The sequence below is a fragment of the Orycteropus afer genome, unplaced genomic scaffold, assembly GCF_000298275.1.
Source record: "Orycteropus afer afer isolate SDZICR_OR568_19922 unplaced genomic scaffold, OryAfe1.0 scaffold00080, whole genome shotgun sequence".
Lineage (NCBI taxonomy): Eukaryota > Metazoa > Chordata > Mammalia > Tubulidentata > Orycteropodidae > Orycteropus > Orycteropus afer.
The window spans coordinates 2,546,602-2,563,556 of NW_006921667.1; the positions used below are offsets into that span (position 1 = coordinate 2,546,602).

General features: G+C 39.3%; 1 protein-coding gene across 1 annotated transcript in view; it reads right to left on the minus strand.

Moving 5' to 3' along the window:
* The window catches only part of GRID1 (glutamate ionotropic receptor delta type subunit 1), a 1,411,601-nt gene that overhangs the window by 235,296 nt on the left and 1,159,350 nt on the right, over window positions 1–16,955 (minus strand). Inside the window, exons 9-10 of the mRNA XM_007941430.2 lie at window positions 2,299–2,400; window positions 589–786 (exon numbers count right to left, since the gene is read on the minus strand). Of these exons, the coding sequence (XP_007939621.1) occupies window positions 589–786; window positions 2,299–2,400 (300 nt within the window). The remainder of the gene's footprint in view (window positions 1–588; window positions 787–2,298; window positions 2,401–16,955) is intronic.

A 16,955-nucleotide genomic window follows, 5' to 3' on the forward strand; every position in this document is an offset into this window, starting at 1 on the left:
GACGGGGCAATCTACTTCTGTAGTGATATTGCCTCGGAAACCCAAGGAGGGGCGTTATGAGTAGGGTCCTACTCTACAGCACATAACAACAACAACACGAAGAGCTGAGAGAAGTTGGTGCCACTTACATATAATAATAAGAACATACACCCTCACTCACATACATAGACACACACACACACACACACACACTTACACACATTCACATATACACTCCACTTGTGGATCAGTCCATAAGCCCCCTGCAGCCCCCTCAGAGTTGGGCTCTTGTTTCACCTGAAGGTAGTGGTGTGTTTCCAGAAAGGTGTATTATAGAAAAGACACAGTAGATGAGTTTCAGAGGAATAAGAGCTGTGGAAAGGGAAAGGAAACCTTGAATACCAAAGGATGAGAGCATGGAAGAGCAGAAGAAGGCATGGTAGGGGCTGAGAAAAAATCTTCACTAGGTCTTAGTGTGTGAAGAAGGGTAACTGTGGTCTGTTTAGCTGGTCCCAGGGTTCCAACTGCATAATGGGACCAAGTTTAGCTATCACCTCAGAGGCAGACTAAGTTGCTCCTCACCTATATCGATCTGCTTTAGATACCTACCTTGCTGATAAGCTCTCCAATCATCCCGTTCCAGGAGGTATTGTGGAGCTGGTGACCATACCTGCCATCTGGGGCCTGGTAAATATCATATTTGAAGCCTAGGGCCTTGGCCAGTGCATCCAGGACATCCATGGAGAACCCTTTGTAGCGTTTGGGTTGTCCAAGTATATTCTCTGCTACCATCACAAAAGGCTCTTCCTAGGGACAACAGAATCAACAGTTACAACAATATTCAGACTCTCATTTCTCTTTTCTTCAATTAAATAGCAAGTTTGTTAATACATATTCCCAAAGTATTCTTCAAGTTACATATCTAATCAATCATAACTTTAAAAGGTTTAGGAAGAGTGTTAATGTATTTACCCTATCTAGGTGTGGAGTCTGAACTTCTCTGCCCTTTGCTAAAAGCAGTTTATGAACTTTAAGAATATAACACACAGGAAGATAGGTCCAGTTCATGTGTCAGTATGGAGAAATGGGGGTTTATTGTCATGTGTTATACTATCCCAGGATCTCACCAAAATCTCAACCTCTAGAATAATATAGCCTCCTTGTTTGTGATATTCATGCTGACCCAGGACTCCATCCTTAGGAAATGCCATATTTTGGGGAGGACCCTCATAAGAAATGTGGATCTTTCTCATCTAGAATAATAAATTATATTAGACAGAGAGAAGACAGTATTATATCTAGTGGGTTGTGCTAGAAAATAGATGCTGATTAACTGGAAAGGTCAGCCTAAGAGTCAAAGAATAGGAGAGGAATAAAACTCACACTTTCCAGGTCCAAAGCCATGCCATGTTCACATTCAGACATTTTACGCTATCTCAGCACGAGCTCCTGAGGAGCTTGTGTTTATCTGGAAGACACCTTGGCCTTCCTCCCCACTACTGTCTTTCCTACTTGTGTAAAACAGAACAAAAGGAAGCCTTTGGCAAACAGCCCCAGAAAATATATCTCATTGATATAATTTTGTTGGGAAAAAAGGGTGTATATTTTTTTGTGATGTGTATTTGGGGAAAGCAGAGAAAATACTATCAATGGCTTCTAGAGTTGAGGAGACAGTAGTGCATCTCCTGGGTGGAGGTGAACATTTCCCATCATGTCTGACATAGTTAATAATAGGTAAATTGAATATTTCCCCCATAGGCTTTCTAAAGACATAGAGAAGGCAATTGAAAGAAATATCAATGCTTCTAGGACAAGTGAAAGGATTATCAATGCTTCTAAGGTCTCTTCCAAATGTAAATGTCTACCATTCTAGGCCAACCATGTAGAAAATGTGTAACTGACAAATGGTCTTCATTATGAGTTTTATGTCATGTGGGTCTGTAAGTGGTGCTGTGGTGCTGGAAGAATGTCCTTCTCCCAGCATCTGTCTGGGACATCTTGGCTAGCAACACAACTTCCCTAAGGATCATCAGTAGTTCAAGGTCCAGCTGGCATCCAAGAACAAGTGGAGTAGTTGACACCTTTCTGTGGCTTTATGATTAGCCTGGTTTAATGGCCCATCTCTAGAACAGTACAGTGACCTTAATGGTGAGGCCTTGTTGACATCATCAGCATATACATGGCTCTACTTAAATAGAAAAGCTTTATGAAAGCTCAAAACTCAACTTTCTATTCTCTCCAAAACCAGCATTAAAACAGAGAGAAGCCTCTGATTCAAAGCCTGAAAGGTGAAGCTCCCAAATATCCACATGATCCTACCAAGACAGTCACCACTTTAAGAGTCAGTCCTTGTAGGCGGCTGCCCATTGGCCTCTCTTGTAAGCTGCCATTCAGGCCCTTCTCCGAATCCCATGTTGCCAGCTGTGAAAGAAAAAGGAGTGTAAAGGACAGAGAAGGCACCCATGCTCACTATAAAAACTCACCTCCCAAGCTGGGAATCTGGGTCAGGTGGGCAGGCAGTCAGTAGCTCACTGAGCTTCCCAGAGACCCACAGCCGTAGTAAAACCTTAATGAAAATAGAGGCATAATAGAGTGCACCACTTCCTATATCAACTCATCTGGATCTTTGGGACATACCAGACCCCAAAAATGAAACTAATCATAAATACTTGTCTCTCGAACAAATGTTTATGTCCCATTTTATTCTATCCATCTACTGAGGCCAAGTCACTGACTCTCCCCCAAAGAATCCTTTTTCCTTAATTACTCCTTTGACTTGCTGAGGCCAGATGCCTTTGTGTCCAACAAAGTCTTCTACCAGGAACAGAAGAAGGCCTAACATTGAGAAAAGTAACAAAACCCAAGCACACAGCTTGCCCAACATCCTGGTGCCTACTGAGAGCAGGGTAAAGAGCTTCTTGCTTGTTCTCACTGGGATGCAAACCCCATGGCATACAGGTGGAAGCCAATGGCAGAATACATGTGTGATGCCTTACTGAGTCTACAGGACCCTTCCAGGAGTCAAAGGCATCTCTGACAAGCACCCTATGGTGGTTGAGAAGACCTTACCCTGGTTCAAAAACAGCAGAAAAAACTAGGTGCTCTTCGACTCCTTGCTCCCTTTCCTTGGTTCCTCCAACAACTGGGCAACAGCAAGGAACACTTCCTCTTGTCAGTGAGCCCCAACAATTAATTTGGAATATTTTTAAAACTACAGATATCTGCCTCCAACTCAAAACAATTTAATCATAATCACTGGGAGAATGGTGAGGGCTGGGCAATTTTGGTGCTTCCCAGGTGACACTGCTGTGCAACCATTGGGAATCACTGTTCTTCTAGGTCTCAGCTTAGCTATACTGTAGAATCTTCTGAAGGGGGTTTAAAAACATACTTAAGGTTGTTCCCTATCCCCAGATATTCTGATTCCATTGCTTTATAGAGGACTAGATTGGAAATGTGAGTATTCTAAGTGACTCTAATGTGCAGCCAGGATGGTGTACATTAGAATGATTAAAGCAGTGATCCTAAAATGTTGATATGCACTAAAATCACCCAGAGATTTTATATGCACTTTCTAACTCTGGGTCTTGAGACTGTGTCTAACAAGATCCCAGGTGATGCTGCTGCTGCCTGTCCATAGGCCACTCTCTAAGTAGCCAGTTTGTTAAGCTGGCAATCTCATGTGTGTCAGAGTAGAACTGTACCCCATAGGGTTTTCAGTGGCTGATTGTTCAGAAGTAGATCACCAGGCCTTTCTTCTGAGGCATTTCTGGGTGGACTATAACCCTTACAGTTTTCAGCCACGTGAACTAACCATTTACAGTATCGAGGGACTCCACGCTCCTAATTGTTGTTGTTGTTATTTGCCGTCGAGTCAGACCCAATTCATAGCAACCTCTCCTTGGGTTTCTGAGGTAGTATCACCATGGAAGTAGATTTCCCAACCTTCCTTCCGAGGAGTGGCTGGTGGGTTTAAACCACAAGCCTTCTGGTTACCAGGCAAGTGCCTTAGGCACTACGCTTGTAGCATGGGGTTAAAGAATCAGCGGGTTGCAAGCAGTCTTCTCTTCATCAGAATATCCCAGAAGACCCGTAGTTAAATAGAGATGATGAAGTATCCCTTGTGGAGAAGCATTCTCTGAGGGCCTCAGGTCCCTAAGAAGCCAGTTCATGACCTTTCTAATCTCCCAGCATCTCCAATGGTACTGACATCTTTGTCAGGGTCTCCACACTATCTATGAAACCACATTTTCAAAGTTTGTAGGACCATTCCACCTGGAAAATACTATAATTCTAGGCCTAAATTAGGAACATCAGAATGAAATATTTAGTTCTAGGGCCAAATTAAAAGGAACCTGAAACCTCTTGTGGGGGGGTTGAAACCAAAAGACAGCTTCTCATACATATGCTAAAGTTGTGACTTTGAACATGATACTCACTAAGATCCATCCCATTTTAAATAAGAGGATCCCTAGCAGGAATGAATAATAATTTAGTTAAGAGCATGGCCATGTCCTCTGAGAAATCCCATCAACCAGTAATTAATTTTGAGGACACTGCAGAGAAGAACAAATTAAGGTCTACCAAATGTCCTGTTCATGTACATCTAAGATATGACATTCTGGGAACCAGTAGAGCCTGAGAAGGAAACCTTGTGGCTATTTCTACACTGGGTCTCAGACTCAGAAATTCTTGCACTGGTTTAAAATGTTTTCCAAAGGGAAGAGGATAAACTCAGACAAAAGGAATCACGGTGTTGAATTCCAGGATTTTTAGCCTCATTGATGTGAACCCAGGGGACAGGAATGAGACACATGGTATGTATTCGGGCTGCCTGCATCTGCACCCCCAAACTTTTTAACCCTGGTGTTGAGGCTGGGACTACCCTAGATATAGGTAGAGTTACTAAAGTTGGTCTCTCTGACCATTGTGATGATTCACAGTCATAGTGGGGATAGTGTTGCCTTAATAATGATGTATTCATTCTAAGTACTGGACTTTTGGGGCCTGCAGCAGAACTGAATTCCTAGTACGTGCTGCCAAACCTTGCTGGCACTGGTAACGAAACATCTTGACTCTTTGCTGCCCTGATTTGGATGAGAGTTAGAATGGGCCTCTGCTGGGCCTAGATCAAAAAACCTTTACCTGAGTTTCTGTTGAGATAGTAATCAGTCATAAGGATGGAGAATTGAGGTAGGAGAATCAGATGGGATAAAACCTTGTCCTAATAGAAATGCAACATGGGTGTTAGCTCAGTTCTGAGATGGGCTCTTCCCCTTAATGCTTCTCCATGCCAAAGAAGCAACTCTGCCCCAGACTTTTGTGATAATCTTCTCATTGGTCTAGATATTTCTCTTTCTTCTGGTCCATTCTTCTACAAGTTTATAATAAATAAACTCAAACATGAACTTATAATAATTAAAATTTTTTAATGATTTCTAATTCCATAAAGAAAAAAAAAAAAATCTAACACCTTTTAGCCTGGTCTCCAAGAGGGGCCTTACTAATCCAGACCAAACTCTGACTCTCATCTCATATTACAGAGCCACAGTATACTCCGACCCCACCTCACTTTTCTCATACACATTGTTTTTCCCCTTGAGTCTTTTCTTTCAGTTTCTTCTTCCAAGAATGTGATTTCTCTTCTGTTGGGTATGCTTAACTCATTTTTAAAAATAAGTTTTTAGATTAGTTTTAGGTTTACTTTATATATATAAAGTTAGGGAAATGGCTACATACATACTGTATACCACTCTGCAACAATTTTTTCCCATATTCCCTTTTTCATTAAACCTTGTTTCCAATTGATGAGCTCATGTCCCAAGAGTCTATATCCTCAAGGATTAGAGGAAAATTTGACATCCCAATAGGGGACCTATTAAAGAAAGAATTTATAAGTAAAGATGATGTTCCCAGAAGGTAGCTGGCCTCATCAAGAGGTCAAAAACAGAAAGACTATTATAGGATGCCTGTAGTTGCAAGACAGCTCTCTGAAGGGCTCAGAATGAGAAAGGAAACATACAATATGAAAGAAGATCAGAGAAAATAGTAAAAAACATATATAAGAAGGTGGTCATGCAGCCAATAACTTCTATCTCTATTTTTAGCATTATCTCCTCAATGTTTGCAAAACTGAAATAGAAATTATCTCCAGGGCCTTAAATTCTGTCCCTAAATCCATAATCCAGATGTGGAAGCTGACTACCATGTTGCCTTATATCACAAACCTGTTTTCATAAACTGTCTAGAATTCCCAGCTCTTAGACTGGGTTTTGCCTTACCTTATCTATTTGCATTTCAGAGTTCACAACCTTATCTTGAACACCACATTTTCCTCTCCAAAATAAAGTCACTATATAGCTGGTATAGATTTTGGCAGGGAGTAGGGGGAAGGGACTTGGAGGTGTGGAATTAGCATGTTTATAAATCAGAAAACCTATGATCTAGTTGTGTTTCTCCCACTTACCTTAGTGATCTCAGACAGCACAGTGACAACACAGTGCTTGAAATATAGAAAGCAGTCAACAAATATGTGTTGAACAAATTTAGCTTTGCTCAGATTCCATTTTGTTATCTATAAAATGGAATAAAAATACATTCCTTGCCTATCAAGTTGAGGGGCTGTTCAAAGGAGATATTAAACATGAAATAATCTTGTGTAAAATAATACAATAATCAAAAAGTAAAGAATCAGGATATAAAGTTGTACATACAATACTACCTTAATTATGTTTTTTAAAGCAGTGGGAATAAGTTAAAATGTAAAATATGGATATAACTAGGTGGTAAAATTATGAATACTCACTCTTTTACTCTTTATGCTTTTCTATATTTTTAACGGTTTGCATTGTTTAACAGTAAAGAAAATAAGCTTTTATAACTAACTAAAAGGAGCTCTGGTAGCATAGTGCCTAGGGCACTTGACTGCTAACCAGAAGGCTGGTGGTTCAAACCCACCAGCACTCCTTGGAAGGTTGGCTAATCTACTTCTGTATTGATACCACCTTGGAAACCCAAGGAGGGGTTGCTATGAGTAGGGCCGACTTGATGGCACATAACAATGAGGATGAACTAACTAAGAACAGCTTGCATAGATGAAAAGACCAGTCTTGTAACAAGCACTCAAAATAGAGCTGAGGACACAACAGTGCTGAGCAATGGACTACAAACTATGTCATGGCCAATCTGAAAGTCAGAATCCACTAAGTCAGTCCCGTGACTGACTGCAAGGAAGCTTGTCTCAGATGCAATTAATCTGCAGGACAATTAGGGCCCAGGAGATGTGGTCAAAGGGTGTCCTAACTCCTAAAGAGTCATATTCCTTGTTCATCCAGCATGGTGCCTATATTCTAAGACCTCTCTCAGGGGTGCAGGGTCCATCAACCTGTCATATTCTGAGATGGGGAAGCAGCCACTGTTGAAGCCCAGCTCAAGGAGAACAAGGAATCTTCCTCCACGAAGGAAGAGAGACAGTATCAAATCTTCTGAGTTAATATTCGGACACCTGAATGCAACTCAAATCAGTTGAAATTCAGGAGAGGAAAAAAATTTCCTATAAAGCTATTATAATCCTTTTCTTTTTATCTGAAAGTGCTTATGACTTGAAATTTTTATTGTTTGTTTATTTTTTAAATACAGACTTCTCTTTCTCTGGCCTTTAGGAATTCTGTACCCTGACAAAGAATCAGAAAAAGAAATACTTCAAAACAAAACCAAAATTCTGCCTTTCAAACACATCCAAGTGTGACTATGTTCCAGGATCCAGAGCCATTACAATGGGCAGGTATATTGATTATTCCCTCATATCAGGCTGAAGCTGAGTGCCCCAGGCTGAGAAAATACCCACCCCCCTTTTTTTTCCATAATGCTATATGCTCTTGCCCAAATCTGAAGACCAGTGTGTTGAACCTTAATCATTTCTGATTGAGGGCATCTTTTTGAACCCCTGGATTTTTAAGATCAGAATAGGAGAAAACATCAGTCCAAATGGAAGAACATGGTGGATTTTTTTTTTTAATTAAATAATACCCTTAAATGATTCTCAGGCTTACAGCTGACCAGGATTAGAATCAACTACATCTTCCTCCCTTCCCAGATTGCCTCATGCTCCCCACTTGGATGCAGTCAATGAAAGACTGATAGATTTGATAAATGGGAACCAGGAAAACCTGTTACCTAAAGAAGTCCGACACTTAGTCATATAGCTCCAGACCATTTCATTTGTAAAGTAGGTCTATTCTGACTTCCCCTTGTATTTTGAAGACAGAATTTTATTTATGGGATCGATGAATTTATGGCCACAGACATCCACTTTTGACAGCTGGCCTGTCAAGATCAGTGCCTGAAAAACTAATTTCTAGCACTGTTAAACAAAATGAGTGCTGCCACTATTTGATAAGACAGTGGTGGTTTTCATTTATCACTGGAATCTACTCTACCCAGACCAGAAAAGTGGATGGAGCCAGAGGTTACAGCACAATCATCACTTGAAAGGAGATCTATGATTTCCAAGTCTGATTATGACAAACAACTCTTCAAGAGATCATCCAATTGGAGAATAAATTTCATGAACCACTGGTCTCAGGAAAATACATTTCCTGAATCAATAGGGGTATTCTTCATGTTAGCATTTCTGAGTTGTGAGATATGGGGATTGGGGATTTTGTGACCCTGTCCATAATAAATGCAGAGCTATTAACCCTAAATGGGGCAAGCCTCCTCTGGAAGATTAGGCTTTGTGATCTCTTATAGATGTGTCTTAAAGTGCAAAGTTGGGGGAAGGCAATCTAACTGCTTTACAGCCCAGGGACAGAATATGGCCAGAGTTATATATGGAGCCTTGCCAGTTTCTGGGAAGGAAAGAAAGAGTGAACAAAGGGAGGAAGAAGAAAGGAGGGAGAGGGGAGGAAGAAGAAAGGAGGGAGAGGGAAGGAGGAAGAAAGGAAAGAAGCACAGAAGCAAGGGAAAGAGGGAAAGAAGGAAGCCTTATTTAATCCCAAATCTCATGCTTAACAATATACAACAAAATAATAGATCAGTAATCTGTATTTTCATATTTTCTCATTCTTGGGGGTGAGCTAGTCTCAAAAGAGCACTGGAAGTAGAAAGGGAAGTTTTTATGACCATATCTGTGCTATGTAAGTACATCTTCATCAACCAGTGACTGCTGTTGGTTGAGTGAAAAATGACAAGATGGCAGGATTCAGTGGGACAGCCACAGTGATGTAACATGTCAGTAGATGGGCTTTTCTAAAATAAGAAGTCCTTTACTAGCTTTTGTTCCTTTGTCTATTTGTTGGAAAATAAATGGACTTAGTGTATGTTTTAAAGGATCACAACCTTGGATAGGGGTAAAGGAGGGCCCAGTATCATGAGTCATCTTGAGTCAAGGCAGCCAGTCAGCATGATTTCAGATTCTAGGACCTGTTTTAAGCTTTGGCTAAGTGCATGGATAACACGTTCAGTTACAATCACAGTAACTCAGAAGCAAAGTATTAATATCTAAGGGTAGAATCTTATATTTATCTTATTTTTGTAGATAGTGGCAATGTTTGCACAGCATGATGACACAATTAATGCCAAAGTGATATACACTTAAAAATAGCTAGAAGGACAAATTTTACACACACACACACACACACACACACACACACATCAGAATTATTCTTTAAAAAAATCTCTTCAAAAAATGTTTTCAAAAGAGTAAGGGAAGAAGTAGTTGTACTTCTGAAGAAGATATAGAAATTAACAAGAGGGTAATAAAAACCAGATAATCAAGAAAATCACATTTTGAAAATATTTTAGCCCACATAAGATCTGTGATCACAAATAAAGCAGGTGAACTGAATTTCAAAGGATGAGGACCCCCATCCGAAGAGATACAAAACATAAGAAATGCTTTACCTTTGGCAGAGCATAGGACAAAAGAGGTGATAAATTTAAAAATGGGTAATAATACAAATTACTGAAATTTTAACAAATCCTTAAATGCCAAATGTGAGCCAGCATAAGAGAGAAGATACTTGGCAACCCAGACACAAGGGAAAGTCACATTTACACACCAGCACATTTTCACCATGCCACCAGGCTGAAGTAGGAGAAAAATTATTTAAAAAAATAAATAAATAAATAGAACAGAGCATACAATAGTTACAAAACAGTATGAAATACAAGCATACTCAATATAGGACTTATATCTAGAGTATGTAAAGAAAACTTACAACTCAATTATAAGAAGACCAACAATTTATTTTTTTTAAAGTGAGGGAGGCTTATTTTTCCAGAGAAGGTATGTAAATGGCTATTACACATAAGAAAATATATTCAGCATAAAGAGTCATTGGAGAAATGCACAATAAATTCATGAGATGTCATCACTAAATCTCACTAGAATGGCTAACATCAAAGATTGACATTACAAAGTGTTGGTGAGGCTTTGGAATGAAAAATGTATGGCCACACTAGGAGACAGCTTGGTAGTTTCTAATATATACACACTTACCATACAACCCAGTAACTCCCCTCCTAGGTATTTACCTAAGGAAGATATAAAATACGACCACACAAAGATCTGAATAGGATTACTCATAGAAGTTTTATTCATTATTAGCCACACAATAGAAAATGTCCAAATGTTAATCAGGTGGTTAGTGGATAAACAAATTAGGGTATATTTACATAACAGAATATTACTCAGCAATAAAAAGGAACAGGCTACTGGTACATGTGAAACATGGATGAATATCAAAAGCATCCTGCTAAGTGAATAAAAGCAGACAGAAAAGACCACATACTTTATGACTATTCTCAGAAAAACAATGTACTAAAAATATTTCAGTATATCAAATACTGAAAATAGGTAAGTGGTTGCCTGGAGATGGGAGTGAGAGGAGAATATCAAGGTCAAGAGGAAGGAGGGTCATTTTGGAGTAATAGAAATGTTCGATACTTTTGAGTGTTCCGATGATTTCACTACTGTATACTTTGTCAAAACTGAACAGATTGTATTCTTAAAAGTGGTGAATTTATCACAGATGTTGTTTTGCTGGTAGCTGCCATCAAGTCGGTCCCTGATTCATGGCAACTCCCTGCACAACAGAACAAAATGCTACCTCATCCTGCACTATCTCCATGTTCACTTGAGGATCAGACCATTGTTATCCATAGGGTTTACATTAGCTAAATTTTGGAAGTAGATTGCCAAGCCTTTCTTCCTAGTCCATCTTAATAAACCTGACTTATTACATATATGTTGATGGTAATTTAGAAAAGGATGGAGCCCTATAGGGTACTGGCAATAACCTGTCATGTGACAGACTTGTGAGAGGAGAAGATTGCCAGGATAATTCTATGATAAATGTTACCTGCACTTGAACTACCTGGAGCTAAATTGGTGTCAAGGCATCAATGAATTATCTATTAATCTATAAGAAGTTAACTCATCGTCATAAAAATTTGGGAAGAGCAAACATGCAGATTTACTGCAATTAATTCTATGATGTGTGTAGAAAACAAAACAGATTATAGAATATGATCTAATTTTTAAGCACTTATTTTTGTGTGTTGTGGGTAACATGGTGTACATGCATGCTTAAGGGAAAAAGAGGTAATTATAAGAGGCTATTTATGGCATTGGATAGAGTCATGAGATTATGAGGAATGAGCATCTCTTGCACATTACAATCCTGTAACATTTGAATTGTTTTACGGGGAGGAAGTTTTGCTTTTATAATCAGAAAAAACAATAAAACCATTTTCATTTTGAAATTTCAATGCAATCTAGCTAATGACTGCAATGTTGATTTTGCATCTCTCTCTAATTGTTTTAGGTATATTGGTTTTGTCTCTAAATAAACTGCAAGTTCCAGACAGGACAATTTTGGGGTAAGATAGGCCTTCTGGAATTCTGCTCCTCCCACCCAGGAGTTGGAGGATCTCTGGCAAATTATTTAAACTGGCCACATGTTTTCTCATACATTTTCATATGAAGGTTTCTAATAGACAGTAGTTATTGTCTTCGCAATACTTTATCTTTCTCTCAGGTTTCTTCTAGGCTTGGGCTTATACCACCAGTGTAAGAAGTTATTAATTTGAATTGACTATAATTAATGATACTACACACATCATCACTATCAGAGTCTGAAGTGTGATAAGACAGTCAGATCTATGAGTTTTTACATTGAAATAAAACAGCAGGTACAGTTCTGAGCAGTCTGTGCCTATAATGTATCCCCTAAATGATGCCTTGGACCCTTTGGATGGGAGAAGTAAAGCATTATGTAAGAGAGAAATGTTCAACTGTGTCTTAGAGCTCGGCTATGTGTCACTTCTCCATGCCAAATCTATCACCTCTGAGTCATATCTCTCCTGAGCTTCTGAGAATATAAAGTACTAATCTCTTCCTCCAATGTGCTCTTCCTGTCTTGTCTTTCACTTGCGGGAATTGGCCTTCTATGCAGCCCATCCCCTGAGTCCTCCTACCCTGAAAATCATCCCATTGTCCTCTCACCCTCACCCTCCACACTCACTCATTCACCACGTTCTTTATTTTACTTCTTAATGAACATAACTTGCTCACATGAAAAATAAAATTGAACCTGAACAAAATTTAAACAAGTCCATGAGAGCCAAAAAGTATACCTGAATTTAGAGACCACCTTAGAAAAATGACACATTGAGACATTGAACACTAATGGCTGAGTTGTGGTATATCATACATGAAGAAAACATAAAGACATTAAAAATGAAGGATAGAAAAGCCCAAAGTGTATGTCAGAAGAGAATATAAAATTTGCCCTTGAATGTATAGCAGCTAAAGCAAATGGAAGAAACGATGAAGTAAAACACCTGAGCAGAAGACTTCAAATGGAAGCTTGAAAAGGCCAAGTAACATATTATAATGAAAAGTGTAAAGACATGGAGTTAGAAAACTAAAAAGGAAGAACATGCTCAGCATTTTTCAAGCTATAAGAAATGAAGAAAAATTCAAGCTTTGAGTTGCAATATTGAAGGAATTTATGAACAAAATATTGAACAACACAGGAAACATCAAAAGAAGATGGGAGGAATACACAGAGTCACTATATGAAAAAGAATTAGCCAATGTTCAACCACCTCAAGAGGTGGTATATGATCAAGAACTGATGGTATTAAGAAAGCAGAAGCTGCACTAAGGGTATTGGTGGAAAACAAGGGTCCAGGAATTGATGGAATACCAACTGAGATGTTTCAACAAACGGATGCAACACTGGGAAGATTCACCTAAGCCAAGAAATTTGGAAGACAATTACCTAGCCAACCAACAGAAAGAGATCTATAGTTGTGCCCACCCCAAAGAAAATTGATGCAACAGAATGTGGAACTTTCTGAACAATATCATTAATATCACATACAAGTAAAATTTTGCCAAAAAGATTAAAAATATGATTCAGCAGTACACCAACAGGGAACTACTAAAAATTCAAGCCAATTCCAAAGAGAATATGCTTATGTTAGATGGATTTTGGCTGAAAGTAGAGAATACCAGAAAGATGTTTGCATGTGTTTCATTGACCATGTAAAAGCATTCAGCTGTGGGGATCATAATAAATTATGGATAACATTGAAAGATGGAAATTCCAAAACACTTAATTATGCTCATGCAGGACCTGTACATAAGCCAAGAAGCAGTTATTTGAACAGAACAAGGGATTCTGCATGGTTTAAAATCAGGAAGTTGTGTGTCAGGGTTGTAAACTTTCACCGTATTTATCCAATCAAATTAACAATTAATCCAAGAAGCTAAACTATATGAAGAAGAACGTGGCAGGTATTGACAAACTGCAATATGCAGATGACAAAATCTTGCTTGCTGAAAGTGAAGAAAACTTGAAGCACTTACTGATGAAAATTAAAGACTGCAGCCTTTATTATGATTACATCTCAACACAAATAAAACAAAAATCCTCATAACTGGACCAATAAGCAATGTAATGATAAATGGAGAAAATATTGAAGTTATCAAGGATTTCATTTTACTTGGATCCACAATCAACACATACAGAAGCACCAGTGAAGAAATGAAATTATGTATTGCATTGTGCAAACCTGCTGCAAAAGATCTCTTTCAATTGTTAAAAAGCAAATATGTCACTTTGAGGACTAAGGTGCTCTTCACCCAAGCCATGGTGTTTTCAATTGCTTCATATGAATGTGAAAGCTGTACAATAATAAGGAAAACTAAAGAATTGATGCATTTGAATAATAGTATGGTGAAGAATATTGAATATACCATGGACTGTCAGAAGAATGAACAATCTGTCTTGGAAGAAGTACAGCCTTTAATATGTTATCAGGACAGACCAGTCTCTGAAGAAGGACCTCATGCTTGGTAATGGAGAGGGTCAGCAAAAAAGAGGAACTTTCTGCAAGATAGATTGACACAGTGGCTGCAACCATGGGCAAAAAGATAACAATTATTGTGAGGATGGTGCAGGACTGGGCAATGTTTCATTTTGTCTTACATAGGGTCATTATGAGTCAGAATCAACTTGATGGCACCTAACAACAACAATGTTATTTGGTGTCTGGGGAAGCAGAACTGTATTTGCCTTCTACTCATTGAGAACAATTTAATCTACAAGGCTTAAAGCTTGTGGCTTCTGTTAGCTTTCCTTAAGGAATCTAAGAACTGTGAAAGCAGGAGAAATCGAGATCCTGAGTCCTTTGCCTATCACTCAAAATTTTGGGGTTGGGTCAGAGTAGCAACTTCCTATTCTGCTCTGGTACAGATGTAGAAAGGTTTACGTTCTCATGCATTCAGTTAGGCATTTGAAGGCAACAGAGGTTCTAGTCTATGATGTGCATAGCACTGAGCCTGCCCTGACCAGGAAGTGGGTGCATGGGTGACATAGGAACCCAAGCTTAACATGTGATGGTATGACCTTTGCTTAGCACTACCCTGTAGGGAGTGCCAGCATTAATAATCACCCTGAATCTGAAAGAGGGTGATACAGGTATTTACACCAGTCCCTGTGGCAGAGTCAGAGTTAGCCCAAGCTTACTTTATTTTTTTAAGGTTATATTTTTTTTATTTTCTTTTTCTTTTTTTTTATTTATTATTTATTTTTTCTTATTTTAAGAGCTTGTTTTACATTCAATGTAATGGATACATTTAGTTTCATTCCCCATTCGTCATGTCCAACCCTAACACAGTCTTCTCCCCTCCCCACTCTGCAACCCTCCCCCTGTGCCCCTCATAAATATGCACTCCTGTTTGTGCTGCATTTCCTCAGTTTGAATGTTGGTTCTCTGGTGTCCCATGGTCTATTGCTCTAAGGGATGTATTACCATAGAGTATATGGGTGCAGCATCCTGTGCTGAGTGGTCTGCGTCTACATCTTGTTAATTATTGGGCTGAGAGCCCACCCCTGGGGATGAGTTTTATTCCAGGCGCAGAATGTATTCCAGGGCCATAGTATTGTGAGTTTCACCAGATCTCATCTGACCAGTAATTCTGGTCATCTTTGAGTTTTTGGATTATGTTCCACATTTTCCCTCCCACTCTATCCAGGATCTCCAGATTTGATCCTTTCCTGAGTGGTTGGCATTGGTAGCTGGGCACCATCCAGTTCTTCTGGTCTCGAGGGCCATCGTGTCCTAGGGCTGATTGCTTCTAAATGCCCATTTTTTTGTTGTTGTTCTTCTTTACTTCCGACACTAGGAGACCATTAGCTGCATCTTATATGGCTACTTGAAAGCTTTTAAGACCCCAGTTACTACTCACCAATGTAGAATGTGGAGCAACACTTTTATGTATTTTGTTGTGCCAATCGAGTCTGGTGTCCCCCAGTACTTTGGTTGTGAGGGGGTAGATTTATTGGATCTCTCTCCCATAGTCTCAGGATGTCTGTGAGGTTTCTATTGTTTCTGGAAGGACTGCAGGTATTTTGTATCACTGGTGTCTGTATAAGATTAGCCTCAGCTGAATCTATCCTTGGTCTAGAGTATACCTCTGTTCACTGCCCCCGTCTGATCATCTCAAGTGTTTATGTGTTTATCTGCATAGCCTAGTGCTTGGTGTGAATGGCAATGTGGTATTGTGGACACATTGGTTGGTATTAACATTTGTCATCTATCTCTTATGTGCACAGTTAGGTGTCCTCTCATTTTCCAATGTTATTATGATGGTCTTATATCCTTCCTGTATATCCCTTCCCCTACCCACATTAGCATGTAGGCCCCAACTAGCCCGAAATTAATCCCTCCCCTTTCCTCCCCATCCTGGTAACCTACTAAGTGAGCTACCTCTCCCAAGCAAACCCTTCTCTTTCTTTTTACAGTAATGGGCTCATATAGTACTTGTCCTTCTGTGATTGACTTATTTCACTCAGCATAATGTCCTCCAGGTTCATCCACGTTGTGAGATGATCCACGTATCCCTCATTGTTCTTCAACGTGGCATAGTATTCTATTGTGTGGATATACCATAATTTGGTTGTCCACTCATCTGTTGATGGGCACTTAAGTTGTTTCCATCTCTTTGCTATAGTGAATTGTGCTGTGATGAGCATAGGTGTACATATGTCTGTTCATGCGCTATCTCTCACCTCTTTAGGATATATTCCTAGTAATGGAATTGCTGGGTCAAAAGGTACTTGTATTTTCAGTTTTTTAAGGAAACGCCATACCGTTTGCCACAATGGCTGGACCATTTTACAATCCCACTGGCAGTGCACAAGAGTTCCAATCTCTCCACGACCCTGTCAGCAGTTGTTACTATCTGATCTGTAGAACTTTGCTATTATTGCTGGGGTGAGATGATATCTCATTATTGTTTTGATTTGCATCTCTCTAATGATTAATGATCGTGAGCAATTTCTCATGTGCTTGTTGGCTGCTTGTATATCTTCTTTGGTGAAGTGTCTGTTCAAGTCTTTTGCCCATTTGTGAATTGTGTTATTTGTCTTTTTGGTGTTGAGGTGTTGAAGTTTTCTGTA